At 41.1% G+C, this 19061-nt stretch overlaps 1 protein-coding gene across 2 annotated transcripts in view; it reads right to left on the bottom strand.

Moving 5' to 3' along the window:
• The window catches only part of pacs1b (phosphofurin acidic cluster sorting protein 1b), a 62341-nt gene extending 43657 nt beyond the window's left edge, over positions 1-18684 (bottom strand). For both annotated transcript variants that reach the window (XM_088015911.1, XM_014986700.2), the window contains exon 1: positions 17995-18684. In XM_088015911.1, the coding sequence (XP_087872037.1) occupies positions 17995-18149 (155 nt within the window). In that variant the 5' untranslated portion in view covers positions 18150-18684. The remainder of the gene's footprint in view (positions 1-17994) is intronic.
• Positions 18685-19061: the final 377 nt, after the last annotated feature.

Genomic DNA, 19061 nt, shown 5'->3' with positions numbered 1-19061 from the left:
GATCTCCAAAAATTAAGGAAATCGGCAACGAGAGATTGATGCACCCCTAGTATTCAAGCATTTTACCTATTTGGGGACAGCTGTAGCCCCTAGCAAACCCACAGACACCGATAGGCCACTGCATCTTAAATTATTCTTCCAAGACAGAAATCCAAATTTGCAGAAATTGTCTTGGATGGTAAAATCTGAGAGGTGCATCTCCTTGTAAAATGAAGACCTACGGATGGTTATCTTTTATTGACAACATTAGTTACCAATACAAGCAGAAGAACAACAACAACTAGAACATCATCATAACAAACACGATTAAGTCAGATGTGATGCTATTCTCAGATTCAAGTTCCATCTGACAGGTTGGAGGGGAAAGAAATGCAGTCTTGCATAACATTTATACTATTACAGCCCGGATAATATTCCATCAAGGTAATTCTTTGTGACTGCAGCGCAGCACACACTGAAACCGTGATGCCGATTGTGACTTAATGTGGCGGACAGTTCCACTTGACCAATGGCAAAACTCATCCGAACAGAAAGTTGCAGCTTCTGATTCATCTGTGGAAAGTTTTTTGAAATGCCACCACACTCGGTAACTTCAAACATCAAAGGTGTGAAGATTCCCGAGACTGTTGAGATATCTGAGCGGAGACCGCACAAAGTCCCCAAGACTTTCTACCCTCTGAGCAGCTGGGCTTGCCTGTACACGCGGGCACACACTCATCTGCTCTCGGAGCTGCTTGTGCCTGCTTAGCATTCGGTGATCTCCTACGCAAGCATGTGTGTGTTCATCGATGAATAAGCACATCAGTCTGCCAGCACATGCGTGTGGGTGCTTCAGTGAAACGCAGTGTAAATGTATGTGTCAGTCTGAGGGCGTGGGCGAAACAGACAGAGAAACAGAGTGGGTGACTGAACGCTGGCATAAGTAGGTTACAGGTCGTACATAACGCAGTTGCGGTCTCCATTCGTGCCACTCAACCACATGAACAATGTGCGCTATATGGGCAGATGAATGTGGCTTTCCCGTGCAGCTACATGTGTGCTTTCCAGTGACTCATATCAGCAGCAGTTAAAACAGATGAACTGAGTGTGCGCGTTTCTTTGCAACATGTGTAGACTTAAACTCTGCCGTGGCTCTCCACTGTGTGCTTTTGCACACAGCAGGGGGGGAACTATTTGAGCATGCGACTGCATGTAGGTGGCCACGCGATTCAGTTTTTGATGTCTTTAATACGGGGCTATCCAGTACGCACATTTCGGTACGTGGGCGGCAGCCGATGCCGGATTCTGAAAGAGATAGGAGTTAACTGTGCGCGCCAGTGAGCCCGTTTTGGGAGATGTCAGCTGACAATCGGATCCAAGGAGGAAGAACTTGGGACGGAGGAAAAAAAACAAGGGGGTTGTTGTAGGGCAATAAAAGAAGAAGTAAACAACGGTAATTGGTATCCAGGAAGGGAAATCTTGCAGAAGAAGAAAGGGAGGAGACAAAAAAAGGACAAGTTTTGAAAAAGAATCTTGAGCAAAGTGAATGTGTTGAGTCACAGCTCGTGAATATAATGGTGGTGAGTCAGTGAACAGGAAGAATGGGGCAGAAATGGAGCAGAGAGAATATATGAAGATGAATATGTTTGCACACTTACCCCACAGGGTATTGTAAGCATAGGTACACTTAACATGTAGCTTTGATCTACTTCTGCACTGGGAAATATGAAAAACTAAACAAAAACAGGATGACATCCAATCACAGCTCCACTACACACTTACACAAAGCAAACGCAGAGCTAATACGCCTGTAAGCGCTCTGCAATAAACAGAAAAGGGTTCCTTTGAGTAACAACGAAAAATTGCAGCAAATGGCCTGAACTCAACCTGTGGAACAGCAATGTATGATTCCCCAAAATGACACCGACCTCATGTTGTGTTTAAAGGCATGCGTTTCCTGTTCATTTGAGGAAAAAAAAAAAAAAAAAAGAGAGAGAGAGAGAGAGAGAGAGAGAGAAAAGTCTAACAATGTTCTGACAAGAAGCCAGCTTTTTCATTCTGGCTCTGCTCAGTGTAGCCACAAGGCTGAAAGATGATGACGTTACATTTTCAAACACTTCTTAAACAGAAAGATTATTAATAATAATAATAATAATAATAATAATAATAATAATAATAATAATAGACCTTACATTGAAATTCTTGATTTGCTGGATTTCCTTTACAATAATTTTTTTAAAAAGATAAACTAACCATACTATAGGGAACAATTCATGAACCAGTACCATGAAGCAAGACTGGTGACTTTTGTTGTTGTAATTTCCAGTTTCAAAAAGCCAGTTCACTTCCTACCTAGGTCTGTCACCATGGCAACCTATGATGGAAACCTAACTTTCTCCAGAGCAGGTCAGAAAATACAGGATGTCAACAACTTAAGTATGAGTAGAAAATAAATTAAAATAAAATAAAAGTGGTGCTTGAACAGTTTATCTTCTTACCTTCCCCTCACTGAGCTGAACTTAAACTTTTCACCATCAGCTAAAAAACTTTGAGAGAGACCTGTCAGCAGAATGGATATTAAGTACCCACAGAGACTGATTACTCTTAAGCTTGTTCCTGTTTGTAATATTGATTGGAAATCAATGTTAATTACATTTCCTAATGAGAATGCCAGCCTATGAAAAGATAAATTCCCTTCTCAAGAGTCAAAGTGCAGAGTGCATCAGACTCTGAAGGAGGACTTATTTTGCCCCTAGTGAGCAATCTTTATTAAACATTTACCGAATGTTGGGATGAGTAGCTATATATGGGCAGATGCCCAGGGCGGCATCAGAAAAGGGTCTTGCACTCAAGAACTAGAAAAAATAAATTTGCATGGTACATGCAATGCAGATGCAATTAAAAGTCTAGGTCCACATGAATCAATCTGTCTATGATTGCATGTAACAAAATGTTGAAGTATAACCCGGAATCTCTGTTACTCTTTAATTATAATTGAAAAAAAATTGCAAAAGTCTTTGAGAGAGTTGCCTTCAGCATGTCCACTCATAAACTGGAGGTTGGTTTGAAGTAGTGGAGGCAAAGAGTTGAGTCCAAGCTGTCCACCAAAAGGAGACATCCACCGTCATCTTTAATATCACACGGTTTTTACTGGCTGTTTGCAAACTGTGAGACTGAAAGAAGAAAAAAAAAGAGAAAAAAGGAGGATGCTAAACAGAAAAAGGAAAGTGTTGGGCATCTCCTCTGTTTTTGTTATCTTGAGAGTAAGCGTACTGTTAATTGCCTGCTTTGTTTCACTGATATTCAAGAACTCCTACGTATATCATATTAGCTTGTGAAATCCTTCCTCACAAAAGCAGAAACAGCTCGTGCATTGTTGTCCTCAGCTCCCTGATAATTACGTTTTTGGCAAACGCATGTGACAAAGATTTGCTTCTCCTTCGAACCAAAAGAAGTCATTTCAATAATCAGAGTGTATTTTTTTGTGTTATTGGGTGTAATGGGCAAATTGACACTTTGATTTAGCAAAGGTCCAGAGTGTTGTGTTGATTTACTGTGGCCTAAAATGGAAAGGCCATGACGCAGCAGATCCGGGAAGGAAGCCATGACTAAATCTATGATAACGGATGAAGCTGCAGCAGCTCAGAGATCCAAAAATTGACTGTAAGCAGACAACGGCAACGGCCACAAAAGTGTTCTTGGAGGCGGAACCATCGGATCTGTAGGAACTGTGGGGCAGAGAATTGGGGAATAGGGTTTATGTCAAATTTAAGACTTTTTAAGACCACGATGAAAAACATTTAAGACCTATATCATGACAGAGACATACAAAATAAAATCAGGAAACCAAAACTGACATTTCTGGGGTCTTTTTGTGGCTCTTGATAGCTGCTTTTTGTTCTCTAGCTAGCTAACTGCGAGCAAGTAAGCATTAGCAACTTGTTAACGATAGCCTTAACCACCTTAAGACAAAGATGGCTGTGCACGACTAAAACTTTCAGCCAATAGAATGGTTCCACTAGAAAAGACCCTACATAAAATGACATTAAAAAGTCCTACCACAAGAGTTAAGTTCTGTGATTAACGTCTTTAAGGTTAGCTCCACTTTCTTTAATGAATTTAAGACATTTTAAGACTTTAATTTTAGACATTTTAAGGATGCGTGGACACCCTGTGAGAAGGTGGACAGAGCACAAGACAAATAGCCTCGATTTAGCTTCCTGCTGACATCATCAGCAACATATGTTCCTATTGCAAGGGAGAGATAAGGGAGAGAGAGGTAGAAAATTGAAAACAAACAGAAGCAAGGCAGGAAAAAGGTGATGAAGAGCGCACAAGAGGGAAAATTAATGGCGTGAAGGAAAAAAGAGCACTTGGCGCAAAGCTAATTTGTCCATCGGCTCATGTGTCTCTGCCCCAGCTGCTCCCCAAACCTTCGCTAAATCATCCTGGCTTTGCTCCCTTTCCGTTAAACCTGCTTTTTTCCCCTCTCTCTCACCTTCATTCAATCCGACCCATCTTCGCTCCTCTACATAGGCTAATACTATTCTCTCCTCTCACACCATCTTGCCTCTCCCACCTTCCCCCCCAGACTTCTCACTACATGCCCTCCTCACCCACCTCCATCTGTCTAGCTTCATGATCCGTGGATGATTTACACAGATTTTCTTTGCCTTCCGCTCATTCAGACTGAATATCCATTTGGTGGAAGCGCCATCGTTCAGTGTAAAATAACCCTCTGTTTAGCCATAACTAATCACTTTTAACTAATGCCTCGTTTGATTTTCAGCTGTGTTAGCCAGTGATACATCTCTGAATAATTGCCGAATAAATATGTAGATCTTCTTAATCATATGCGACATGGTCTCTTAGATGGTTTTTGTCCACTATAAAAGGGGCGGGGGGAAATTATGATGGATGGTAAAATAAACTAAGCACAGCTCAAACTTCTTTTTTTTTTAAATTGAACTTTTGGAGCAGTGGTCTCCAACGTCAGTTCTCTAGGATTAAAGTCCTGCATGTTTTTGTAAACACACTCCAATCAAATGATTGGTTAATTATCAGGCCTCTGCAGACCTTGATGACAGACTGAGGAGGTAATTCAGCCATTAGAACCAGCTGTGTTGGAGCAGAGACACGTCTCATTGGGTGAATAGGACATTTCTTCTAAAATGGGGTTATGGTGCTTAACCAGTTCAAGTGAGCAAATGTATTGAAGACATACCGACACTATAGATGTTTGTGTCCCAGATCAAAATCAGCCATATTGACTTTATCGGTAATTATAAAGAGACTCTGGGGATGAAAAAAAAAGAAAAAAAAAATCTGTTTTCATGTTCAGTGAACAGATAAAATAAATAAAACTGCCATCTTGTTTGGTATGTGAACACATCAATAAATGTGTTTTCTAAAGCACTTTGTCCAACGTTTAGTAAAAAAAGAAAAAAAAAATGTTGATAGTTAATAGTAAAGAAAATTAGAATATGTAGGTGAAATATAGAAAAAGGGGAAATATGGTGATCTGCATCTAGCAGTAATAGCTTTATAGGCGAGCTGGAATTGCACAAAGGGTTAATCACACTACCTTCTGATACTAAAGGGTCCAAAAACATACAGCCTAAAATATCAAGTGGAGGAGATGAAATGATCTGGTAAGATGATTTGTGTTTAAACATAAAAACAGACAAAATGCAATATTTGTCTTCTGAAAGATTTATTTAGATCGACCTGACCTTGCCTCTACTCACTTACATAATTGTCTTTGCACTATTATTGACACAATCATCTGTGGTGAATTGCTTGTGCCGTTCTCAAAGTCAAGCTCAAAATTGGTCTGTTGTCGTCACCGAAAGTTAAACCACTCTTTCTTCTGACCTGAGCCGATTCTGGAAACCAACATCAATTAACTGGGACAAGGCCAAGGCCTTTTAGGAAGTCCCTGACAAATCTGGAGTGAGGGCAACCTCTCAGACATCTTGAACTCAACCGACTCTTCACTTCATCATCTCTCGTCCCCTGAAGATCTTATGTTCCCTCTGTTCCCATTTCCTTCTTGCTCGAGTCGTTCTTTGCCGGGTTTCTGCAGAGAGTAGAAAAGTCACTCAGCTGACATGAGCTGACACGTCGCCTGAAGCAGGAACACCACGGCAGGACGCACGGAAAGAGAAAAGTTAGGCATCATTCAATAGAGGCTGCAATGGAGAGATTAAGACACAGGAAATCCAATACTACGGCATCGAAGCCGACAACGAATGACGACATGCAAACCAACCAACACACAAGCTCAACCACTTTCCGATCCAAGTGTGCATGACCTAATGTTAACGACACAGGTGTGCAATTCTCTGGATGATTGTTCTCGGAAGCGAACACAGACCAACAAGAAACTTTACACGGTTTTTATTTCCAAAACAAATCTACAGCAGAACCCTGACTCAACGCCTGAACAGGCAATATTTACTTTCCCCTTGAAAAGTGTCTTTCCTCCAACACATTCCTACTACATTGCAGCATTGTAGTCGGATTTTGATAAAGCCACTCCAAAACCTTCGCTTTTGGTTGCTTACAGCCATTCAGCGATACATTTTCAAGTGTGCTTTGGATCACTGCCCTGCCTCTAGGATTTTCTACTCAATGACAATTTATCCTTCCATCAATTACAAGTCTCAGGTTCCACAGCAGCCCCAGAACATAAGCCTGAGATGCTGTGTTGATTCTACTTCAGATGCAACAGGAAGGACTCCTCCCAAAAAAGTTCTATTTTTATTAGTAGTCCACAGAATATATTTGTTCTTTTGTGACTCATCTGTCTTCAACGAGTCTATGTGGAACAGCCATTAATGTTTTTGTCTTTCTTTGTAACCTCAGTTTTGAGTCTGTGTCTGAATTTGTGTCAAACTCAAAAGCTCCAGCTGCCATTTCTGCTCTTCCAGCCTACTTCATGTTGCCCAACAGGTTCTAAAGTAACTTCTTGGTTCTGTAGATCTGGCTGTAGTAAGGGCTGTGCATGGCTAGTGAAGCTGAACCAAAATTGTGATTAATCCTACTTCTTTAATGATATAACAAAGGGAGCAATTATTAGTTTGCATACAACCGTGCTGGTTTTTTTCCCTTAATAAATTAAATCATAATTTTAAAAGTACTTTTGTGCTTACTTAGGTTTAATTTGTGTGACAAATCTGATGATCTAAGTCTGGATTTTTATTTTATTTTATTTTATTTTTTAAAAAGCTGAGTTTGTGGTTACTTGATAAATTATTTGGGGCAGTAAATTAAGAAACTGGAAAAAACAGGAAGGAAAAAAAAAAAAAAAATCAGCACTGTTGAAGGTTTTTCCGACCCCACCAAAAATAAAACTAAGCAGCCACCCAGCAGTTTGTGCAGTTGTGCTTACAGCCCATAAACAGAAGAACACAAACAGCTACGCCTGACGGTGGGTCAGAAGAGAAGGTGACTGTTATCTAAAGACAAACATTATTGCAGTTCTTAAATGTAGGTGATGACAGAAATTGCAATAAGAGCATGTGCACACTTTTCCATCTGCACAGAACAGCTCTGTACGGCGAACAGAACTGATTTGACAGAAACTCAATGCGGCATGCGAGTGTGAGAGAGAGAGGGCGAGAGACAGAGGGAGAAAGTACTTATTGCATCAAACATGTTGTATCACAACACCTTTATTTGCAGAAAGCAGCTGAGGGAGAACAGACGCAGATCCAAACACAGCGAGGTGGTTTGTTTTGACTTCTGTGTTCATGGAGCGTTCCGCTCTAAGAGCTGTAAGCCTGCATAAACATACAGGATACAGAATATTTAATTCATAAATGGAAATTGTTTTGAAACAGACCCAGACATGTGATTGTGGGGTGAATTGAGAAACCCACAGAGCTTTTTTTTTTTCCTCTCCTTTCCCGCAACAACAGACTCTGTCCTCCTTCCTGTTTCTAATATACTTAATGTCTTGAGCAATCACTTGATATGGTTGCATAAATCAGCACAAAAAAGGGCTTGGTTTTGTCATTTAGAGAGTAATTTAGAGACTCAGAGAAAGTTTTATCATGTGAAGAACTGCATTGAGAGAGATGTGTTTAGCTAGTATGAGTTTTTGACAGTTCAGCTCCCAGTAGCTGTGGTTTGGTTGGCAATAGTTTGGCCTGTTGCGAGAACTAAACCGAAGCTCTTCTATAATGTTAAAAGAAACTAACACCCAAAAATAGCTTGCCTCCACAAAACAAGTCCGTCTCTATAACAGAATCGACCAATTCCAGTCTTTGAGCGCTGCTGTCCTACATGTTCAGCTGAATAGCTGAATTATCTCCTCAGTCTGTCATCACGTTGTCCGAGAGGTTTCACTAATGACCCGTTCATTGAAATAGGGTTACTTCAAGAAGGGAAGCAGGTAAAACATGCAGGACATCGGCCCCGAGGACTGGAACTGCAGACCCATGCTCTACGATGCATCTCTGTGAGGAAATCCAACATGATACAACCCCGTTCCCAACCTCTCCCCATTACACATGACCCAAAGTGCGTAGTTTGTTGCACGAGCAAAATGTTGCACTTTAGCTTAGCATTTATGCAAACTTTACCTCGCTCCACTCCTCCCCCGTTTTGCAGCCTGTTTCCGTCTGTCGTCTCCCTCCGCCGCGCTCTACTTCCCACTGCCACAGGCAAGGACACGCTCTGGCTTCCAAAGGAGGGCAACCTATGCATACACATTTACTCCAACACATATGTTGCATATTTAACCCTGTCAAAGCTCATTAGGTCAGTCTGCGAGAAATAACCAAACGGATCCAAGAATTTAAAGTGAGCACGTACCGTATTGTATTGGTGATTTTTTACATTTGTATTTTCTCATTGATGTCGGGTTTTTGTGTCAAGTGTTTACAGTATAAGGAAGAAAAAAAATGGCCCACCAGCAGGCCTGTTCTAGTTTGTTGATAGTGAAAATGAAGCATTCTTTGATAAGATCTCATTCCAGGAATGTTGGACAGAACCCCCTCTTTGCGCACACACACACACACATGCACGCACAATACTACTACTACCCTTCATTAAAGCGATCACGGATTAATGAGCACACTGCCTGCCTAATTTAGTTTATCTTGAGACGGTGAAATGATGCCATCGTGGCTCGATGCTCGCTGGCCTGCAAAGCAGCGTTCAGCTGCGCTCCCGCTGGGTTGATCATATTAGGTTGTCAACCAATCAATCACAGCTGTTCCTGCCCAGATACAGCCATCATAAGAGGCAGAGAGGCATGACTGGCATCATGAGAGGAGCTTGGATTCTTCCTAAATAAACTTCTTTCTTTCACCGACCCCAACAATCGACAGATAAACTGTCACAGAAAGGCATTGCAGATACATCACCAAGTAGTACTTAGAAGAATGCACTGTGTCAAGGTCAATCTGTGTTAAATGCATTAAAAGCTTGTGTCATCATCTAGGGGAAACCATATGCAAGCTGAGCTGGAGAGGATTAAACCATATGCATGCATTATTTGCAAGCACCACATGTACAGCAGCAGCAGCAGCAGCAGCAGCAGCAGCAGCAGCAGCAGCAGCAGCAGCACTACGGTAAAACTCACTGCAACACTTCTGGAAAGGTGCACAACTTTAAAGAAAACAAACAAAGCTTTGCAGCAAGATTAGAGTCTAACCAGTCCGGCTTGTTGTTTTCAAGCGTTCATCTACAACAAGCTCAAGTTTAAAAAGAGGAGAATTTTTGCAAACGTTATCCGCTCTCAGTGTGTGTGAGATCATCCATCTTTTGTCAATATGTCCTTTTATGTAACTCTATGTCACTGTACCCTTTAGTCTTAACACATTACATGAAAATGAGGTGAATGTAAGTGACATTGCCCATGAACATGAGTCACAACACCTTGGAAATTATATTATTCAGTGCGTGTGTGTGTGTGTGTGTGTGTGTGTGTGTTTAAGCTGCCATATGGGAAGCTATAACCCTCCCCTCTTTAGCAGTGTGATCTCTCCAAGAAGAAAAAAAAAGCAGTGCAGCTCTTAAATATGCAAACCCATATTAGAATACCGCAACAAAGGCCTCCTCAGACCACAGCGTTTCCATGACCCCGATCAAGTCCGACCTCTACAGCGAAGCAGCATGAAAACAACTCTGCTAAATTACATTCTCAGCTGTTTGTTTTTTTTTAAACTCTGTGGACAAGAAACAGAAAGCAGGCATAAAGCCAAACAACCTTAAACTCAGAGGCTGTCAAAATGTCCCTTTTTGCTCAGAATTTATATTAAAGATCCAGCATTTTATTGCAACTTGAAAAAAATAATATGTCAAAGGGTTTTGAGTATTCTCTAGCCTAAACTCAAAAATCCAATATTCTTTTGATCATTAAATGCACCATGTGTAAGCTCCATAAGGCCATACTTACAACAACCTGACGGTCCTGGCATTAACATTGCTTGCCACATTAATCGCTACTGTAAGATGATCAAGACGGTTGAAAATGTCAACTCTGTACTGGGAGGTAATCGAAAATATAGAACGCCGTTCTTATATTACTCTTAAATGTAGCAAGAAAAAAAAAAAGACGTACCTCAGTTTTAGAGTCATTCTTATAAACAAAATGCTAAAATTCTCTGTCATGGATGAAACTTGACTGAAATTTTATTAGACATGGTCGGGTTTTATCCAGTCACACAGATATTGCTGCAAGTTGTCAGTCAGCTGTGCACGATGGCTGGCTGGATGGATGGATGAGGGTAAAACCCGCTGAACTTTTCCACTCGCTAAAAATAACACTGAAAACAGGCAGAAAAACGACAATAACAGAGACCCCCTGCTTATTTTTTTGCAAGTTGGTTGTATCTATAGATTATAGAAAAACCCTGAAGAATTTGTCTACATAAAATAAATTTAATTACTGAAAAATATGACGGCATAAGTAATTTTAGAAGGAATGGCAATGGTATTTCTGTTGCCAAATAATTAAAATATTATACTAATGACTAAAGGGGCAATATAAAGCTCAAAAAGTGGATTTCACATACTACTACCCCTTTAAATTATAACACATCATTATAATTTTGACGCAACACTCTGTTCTTGCTTAAGGCAGCACTACTGGATCTCCATAGAAGCCCATGACTCCAGCAGAGAAACTCAACACTGTACTTATTTTTTATCTCCCTGGATCTGAGAGCAAAGAATGAAAGAGGAATGTAAAGACATGAAGCTAAGTTGTTCGCCCGAGTCAGGAGTGTAAAGGTTGTGCTCCTCTGGGCTATAAAACCACTCTGAGTAGCATGTTAGAAATATCCCCCCCCCACCCCACCTCTCTCTTTTGTTTGTGCCAATGATGCAGCAAAAAAAAAAAAAAAAAAGTCCAAATACAGCAACCGTTTGAGAAGGCACCTCCGCTGTGTGTACCATTTTTCTGTTTTCAGCTGAACTGACTTTGACACAGAGAAGCATACCAGTAAAACCCTTTAGTGTGTGATGGAAGGGTTTAAAACGACAAGGAGCTGACAGGGATCTGTGAATGTTTTCACACCCGTCGGTTTAAGATTGCCAAAGACAATTTGCTTTCCGGAGAAGCTTAGCCTTCAGCTTCTATGCACCACAAATCCGGAACAAACTTACAGAAAACTGCAAAACACCTGAAACACAGAATTCCTCTAAATCAAAGCTAAAGCCCATCTGATACAGCTGCCTTTGATTGGTAGCAGGTGGAGAAACATCAATATGTTTTATGTGTATTTGCTTGATGATGGCTTTTGACAAAAAGTAATGTTTATTGCTCGTTTCATAATTGGTTACTTATACGTTTACGGCGTAAAGCACTTTGGACTGCCGTGGTGCTGAAATGTGCTAGACAAAGAAACTTGACTTTTCCTGGTTAGGTGTTTCAACTGCAACACATTTAAAACTGAAGGGCCAGATGAACTCCTCCGGCCAAGGGATAAACAGATAATATATGTCAATAATGTTCTCGAATTAATACCAAGTTTCCCCGAGGACTGATTTTGAAAGGTTGCGAATAAAAACAGTAGAAGACAGACTGAGGAGAAGATTTTATATGCTGCAACACTTCAGGCTAAGGCACACAGTAAAACTCGGAACTCAGTTGAGTACACGAACAAGCAGAAATGAGGCAAGTGGCACAGCAAGAGCTTCTTAATGATCGACCCTCTCTGAGCGAGTATGCGTGTGTGTATGCGTGTATGTGTGTCTATATTCTTGCATAAATGCAACAGCCTGCTGGTGCTCTTTCCATCTCTTTCCATTTGTGTGCGCACACAGGAGCCCGTGTTTTTGGGGGTAATGCGATGCCGACACTCGAGAAGCGGTGCGTGACCACCAGCTATTGTGTGGCAGAGCAATTACTGCAAACCAGTCAAACAAATGCAAGATGTATAATTCAGAACATCCTGCATTACAGCACAGCGTTTCCTCACGCCAGCAGTATTCCTTACCAGAGCTCTGGGTTCTTTTTCAAAGCGTGATGTCTTAAGTCCAAGGCTTTCGGCTTACCCCAACTATTAAAACTACTGGTACCATGAGGCACAAATGTAAGAATTCAAACATAACTTATTTTTAAAATGAACGAGCTAAAATAGCGACACATTCTCTACGAAAATTCAAAAACAGTAGAATAAGAAAGTCAATGAAATCAATTGGAAAAGGTCTTAGACTTTGGGAACCAGTGAAGCAAAGCGAGAGCCGTAATCCACAACTGGAGAAAACCATTCAGCAGTGATGAACCTTCCTCCCAAGAGAGGCTGGTCAACCAAAATTATTCTGAGAGGACATTGGTGTTTCCACCAGGAGGTCACATGACCACCCAGAACATCATCTCCGCAGACCTCACTAGCCTCTGTTTAGGTCAGTGTTCAAGATTCAACAATATCAAAGAGAGACTGGGAAGAAATGGCAATCGAGGCCAAAACCACTGCCGATCAAAAATAACGTACAAGCCCGTCTCCCGTTTGCCAAATAAAATCTTGCTGAGTCCCAAGACTTTGGGGAAATTGTTCTGTTGCAAAAGTTGGACCTTGTAGGAAGGTGTGTGTCATGTTACATCTGACCTAAAACTAACAAAGCATTCCAGAAGCAGACCATCGTACAGAAAGTCAAACATAGTGTTGGTTTTGTGACTGCTTTGATTCCTAAAGACTGGAGGAATTGATGGAATCATGAGTTTTGCTCTTTAAAAAAATGAAATCATCACTTGAAAACTGCTTTTTGTACATAGTCAGGCTATCTTTATCCAAAATTAGAAGTTGCTTGGTAATCTGAGACATTTAAATGCAACTAAAAAGCAAATACAAAAGAAATCAGTAGAGGAGTAAACACTGTCGCAGCACTCTACATCCAATCCCCAAGGTGCTTGTACAGAGTGTATCCAAGAAACCTTGCTACATTTGTGTCACAACCAGTCTTATTTTTGCAATGATATGTTGGGTAAGACTGGCAAGCTTGTGTAATATTAGGTAACACACCTTTAATAGCAGACATTTGGATAAAGTGTCATCAAATTCTTGGTCAAGCATGTATTTTTCAAAGAATTCGGAGAAACTACTTCATAAAGAAGGTTGAACTAAGTTGCTTCGTCATTTTTTAAATATACCCAAAGTTAGCTGGTTCATTTCTTCTGAACCACTGATTCCAACGTCTGAGGAGGTATGGGCCAGTGTGAGACTCACAATATAATTTAAAAAAAAAAGGTTTCACTGCAAATCTACAATAGCAAATGTATTTATCTTTAACACAATTAGGCAACAATTATTCCAACTGATGATGGAAAATATTAATAGTAAATTTACGTTTGAAGTTCTTGATGCATGCAGGTTACGCCTTTTTACTGTTCTGCTCTTCATAGAGCAACACTGATTATATGGTATTATGGTAATACTGTCTGATATTAGCTGGATAAATTAACAGGCATTCTGCTACAGCTGGACACCATGCAGTCGGCTGTCTAACACACGTTTGTTGTAGCATTTGAAAACATTTTCATTTTAATAACGGTGAAAGGGAGATGCTGCTGCTGTAAGTTTTCCAGCATGAATGTCTGTTTTTATATTTTCCTTAGACCAGAAATATTTCCAAACAGCTGAATTTGTTTTTCTTGTAAATGACTGTCTTGCAGTCAAGTGACAGGAAGTGTGTAGCAACATTATAGTGGAAGGCGCCTTACAGTATTGAATGTTTTAAACAGACAGAAAAACAATCTAATCTTTCTGGCACTTTCTCTGGCATCTCACTGCAAAGATTTTAAATTGTAGGTTGGAAAATGTAAAAAGTTTTGAATCAACAACTGCTGTTGACCAGTCCATACCAAAAATGTTTCTTCCTGAACTATTTTAGGGCAAGAAAAAAAAAAGTGTAAATTAAAAACTCTGCTTCCGTTTTTTTCTTAAATGCAAAATTCTTGTCTAACTGGCCACTAAATAGTTAAACAACAAAAAGATTCAGTTTCCATCTCCGGATTTGATTCGCAGGAATTTTTTGTTGTTGCACAGGAACCGTCTTTAAAGATGGAGGGTGATGAGTTCTGCTCCTGGGTTCATTCCTGACATACCTGATGCAGAGCAGCAGCACAGTGTTACAGAACTAAAGTAAACTATGCTGGATTCAGGAATCCGAACCATGTGGCAGCGACTGCCACGGTCGACATTCTGCCTGACGGGAAGCACATCCGAAAAACTGCTAATCTTCGCTCTCTCTATATTTGTGAGGTGAAGTGTCAAACTAGGGAGCAGAGTTGCTCTGCTCATCCGTTGGATTATTTGGCTGAGGTGAGGGATGCGAACCATTGAGCTGAGTAGGGAAGAAGGATGCCAAGCACTACTCGATGAGTGCGAGAGTGTGTGCTTGTGACACAGCAGAATGGAAAAGCAGACACCAAGAAGAAGAATCGCCCATCGCTTCTCTAAGATTTAGCAAACGTGGAGCCAGGGAAACAATCCCATCTGCTGTTTCGGGAGACAGAAAATCAAGGTTGGGACTTCTGACTGGGGAAATGACCTCGGATGGAGTTGAGTTGTAATAATTGTTTCTAGATCACCTGCAAAACAAACTCTTGAGGTTTGCTCATGCTTTGTGGAAGGATGATATGATCTCCCGCTGTCAAATATTTCCTGTTGATTGACAAAAGGAGAAAAAAAAACCCCCAAAGAATAAAAGAAAAACATTTATGTGTAGATATTTTTTGCTGTTTCTTTTCCCCCAGTTTCTTTCATGAGTGTGGAGTTGGAGGAGGCAGCTGGATACATGTTTGTGCCTGTGAGGGAAATTTCAGCCTACAGCACAGCGTAAACAACATACCAAGTGGCATTTTGGGTAGGCAGGAAGAGGTTTGAGCAACAACACCTCGACCGAATAGGAGGGGAGCTGTCAGTACTCGCTGCAGCAGCAAAGATGAAGCGACTAGAAAGTTAAAATGTTTACAGAAATGTATCACAACGTCTGATTTGGATGCATGTTATTTCAACGCTGGCAGCAATGTTTCTGTAGCCGTTTCTGCAGCCCGTGTCTGCGAGAAATCCTATTTAAATGCAGATGACAGAGACTGCTTCTCCTCCCATCCCTGTCTCCATTTCTCTCCAAACCCCATTTTCTTTTTTTTTCTGACTGAGTCTCTGTGTAGCTGCAACTGCAGCCGAATCGAAGTTATTTGACAGACCGTGGCGACTGCGGGGAAAAGCTCCCCCCCCAAAAAAAACAAACAAAAAAATAACATTTTGTAATCCAGTTTTAGAGCACAACATATTCCAAGCCAGCTGTTTGCATTTGCACATCTACTTAAAGGATAAATCGTCTACAAAAAGAAAATAGGTGAGGAAGTAGGATGTTTAAAATGAACATAGAGTGATGCGTGATTTATTCACACGGGTATAACGTAGCCACAAACACGCACACGCTTTGCTGGAAAGCAAAAACACACCCTTGAGGCTGTGTCTCAAACACACTAATGGCTCAAAGCAAGCTAAAAAAGCAACATTAACGAGTCAGCGTTACCCTTTAGGGTGATAATGAATGTGGTGCATTTAAATGCCCTCGGTATTCCCACTTGACTTTCACTTCACTCCAATAACCTAAACATCAGGGCACATCTGGAGGCAGGCAGTTCAGGCTTTCAACCGAAAAAGGAACATTTCATAATTTAAATACATGGTAGTGGGAGTTTGAAGAGCTGCTTTACTACAATAAGTTATCTGGACAATTTTGAACTTGCCCAGACAATCAGAAACTCAAACAACCAAGCTTTATCGCCATAATGTCACTGCAGCTAAAAGCTAACAGGTCGCACTGAGAACAACACTGGTTTTTTTGATGTGGAAGTTGGTTCTGGGGGAAGAAAACCCAACAATACGAGACTGATGTTTAAAATTAGTCATGCTAACCGCGCTAACTGCTACTGTAATACGCTTAGACGCCTTAAAACGTCAACTCCACTATTATTTCACCTTTGTTGTCAAATTGTAAAATTTCCTTTTCACAGAATCTGCTCTTTCTCACACACACACACAGTGTGATGTCGCCTTTTCTCTTCGTGTAAACAATAAATGACAGGAAGGACGGAAACAGACATTTCCTGTGCTGTTCATTAAAAATGCAAAGATCAGGCTCTTCATGATCAATAATGACTTACGGGTTTTTGACGACGGAAGAGCCGCAGATTACAGTTTTGACCCATCAAGGACTATGAGTCAGAAAAAAAGAATAAACCAGCACAAATGTAGTCGCTAAATCTTACAGTAAATCCAGAAGACTTTTTTTTTAAAAACTCAAAATAAGTGCAAGATTGAGCCTGTTGTAATAAGATATAAAGCAACTGTGACGAATTTAATTAAAATCAAAACACTGTTTTCATCAGCATTCAGAAAAACTGGCCAATTCCTATCTCTGCCCCATTGATTGGGGCATCTGTGCTGTTATCAGCCGTCAAAGTAATACACAAAACGTAGATTAGTGATCAGTGCTCCACTAGTATAGATTTTCCCAAATCTGCAGATTATTTATGATGAGCTTGTATGTGCATTAAAGTTTGAAGATGACATGAAATCCATAACCGTCTGTCCAGCAGCGTTTCCATTACGCAGCACCTTAGACCTTGAATTAAATCCCAATTTGTGGTGCAAGGCTATCGACGAGGCACTGTAAATATGGGTCAAACCACAGAGCATCAATCTGATGCATCTTTTTACAGCTCACACAAGAAAGTGCAAAAGCAGAAGATTTCCATTGAGAGACGCAATCTGGAGCGCATTCCCTCAAACAAAGCAACCTAATTCAGTCTGTTGTCTGGGAGTGAGCTTAGGTGGGAGAAGGTGTCTCGCCTCCAGCGTGACCTTGCTGCATTGCCCTTATGGAGACACACACACACACACAAATCAAATAGAGCCACTGCTGCCTATAATCAGCATGTTGTAGAAGAATGGATTTCTTCTACTATCTGTTGAAAACATAGCATCTCAGATCATTTTAGCTCTCCTTTGTTTACCAGAAGCCACCAGTCTGTGTTCCAGCTGTGCATTTACTGCCTCTGAACAGTTGCACAGCGAAGTAGTCTTCATTTCTTTTGTGTCTGCAGGGATCAAACGTGTGGCAAACTGAAGAGTGGCTTAGGAAAAAAAAAAAAAACCTTTGCAGCTGCCCCCACTGCACAATCATATTGAGATAAAAGATAGGCAGGAAACATGCCTGTTCGTGTTATCTTTAGCAGTGAGGCTGTAAATGCTACCGGGCATGTGATAATTTTTTTTTTTTTTTAGAAAAATCGGTGGTCGCCAGGTACATTAAAAAGTGCAGGAGTGGTTTCCCTTTAATGTGAGGTTAACTCTACACAACAGCAACAGCCATAAATCCAAAAAGGTGGCTTTCTAAACTAGGCAGCCCCTTGTGTGTTTGTGTATTTGCAACCCTCCAGTGTAAACACAGACTGGGTCATTTCCCATTCACAGCGAGCGCAGAAAACGACAAGTCATTGCTCGGTTTTCGGTTGCCCCCCCCTCCAACCCCTTTTTCACATACCTCGGCACGCAGCTGGGTGAGGATCGGTCGACCTCCCAGGTGGCGTAGAGGTTCATATGGACGGGCCGGTTGGAGGTGATGCTGACCGGCTTGGAGGGCTGCATGTGCGGCGAAGGGACGCCCCCAGTCCGCGGGAGCCCTCCTCGCTCCGACATCCTGGAGGCTGAAAAATGGGGGGTCTTTCAGTCGTATATAACGATAGCGGTGGGGTAGCCACCCGAATGAGTCCTCCTTCTTGAGAGTGTCAGTCCTTCTCTCCTTTGCAGGGTCTTAAAATTATTTAACCTCCAACTGCAGCAGACGTGTTAACGCTCGCGAGCGCTAACGGAAAGTTGCTCCGTGTGGTGCTAATCAACGACAAACAGTGTAAAACATGCCCGACGTTTGGCGGAGTTTGTACCCGAAAGCGGGGCGAGCGAAAGCCTGTCGTCTCCGTCCTCGCTTAAACTTCGCGTCGGCTCCGTGTGTGCTGGGCTCCGGGTGTTTATCGGTGCAGGAAGCGGAAATTTGTGTCGGTGAAGTCGCAGAGTGAGCAAAAACCAAGAGGAACAACGCCTCTTCAGTCAGGGGAAGGAACGCGGCTCTCAGAGCACGAGACCCACTACAGACGAACTGACCAATAGAAAGCCTCCATTGTGTTATTGTCTGACTCAACTACCCGCCCAAAAAAAAAAAAAAAAAAAAAAAAAAATATTATATATATATATATATATATATATATATATATATATATATATATATATATATATAATTTTTTTTTTTTGCCAATTACTGCGATTTAGATTTGCTGACTGCTTATTAGATAAACTACTTTAGTTGTATGCAACAAATACAACCAGGGCTGAATACATACAACCCTTTGTTTGTATGTTACGTTATTAAAGGTAAACCACAAGAAAAAATACACTGCAGCAGTTTCCTTTTGAAACAGTTCTACTGTAGGCCTTAATTGCTCACTCACTTTAGTGTTGCTGGGAAGATCTCCATTAGTCATACAGTTAGCTCTAAGTAGGCTGGCCCACGCAAAGGTGCAAAACCGGTTAGTTAAAGATGTGTTGTGCTGGCAG

Source organism: Poecilia mexicana, unplaced genomic scaffold, assembly GCF_051168715.1.
Source record: "Poecilia mexicana isolate PSO_F unplaced genomic scaffold, ASM5116871v1 scaffold_18, whole genome shotgun sequence".
Taxonomy (NCBI): Eukaryota; Metazoa; Chordata; class Actinopteri; order Cyprinodontiformes; family Poeciliidae; genus Poecilia; species Poecilia mexicana.
This window is presented reverse-complemented; position numbering and strand designations above follow the sequence as displayed.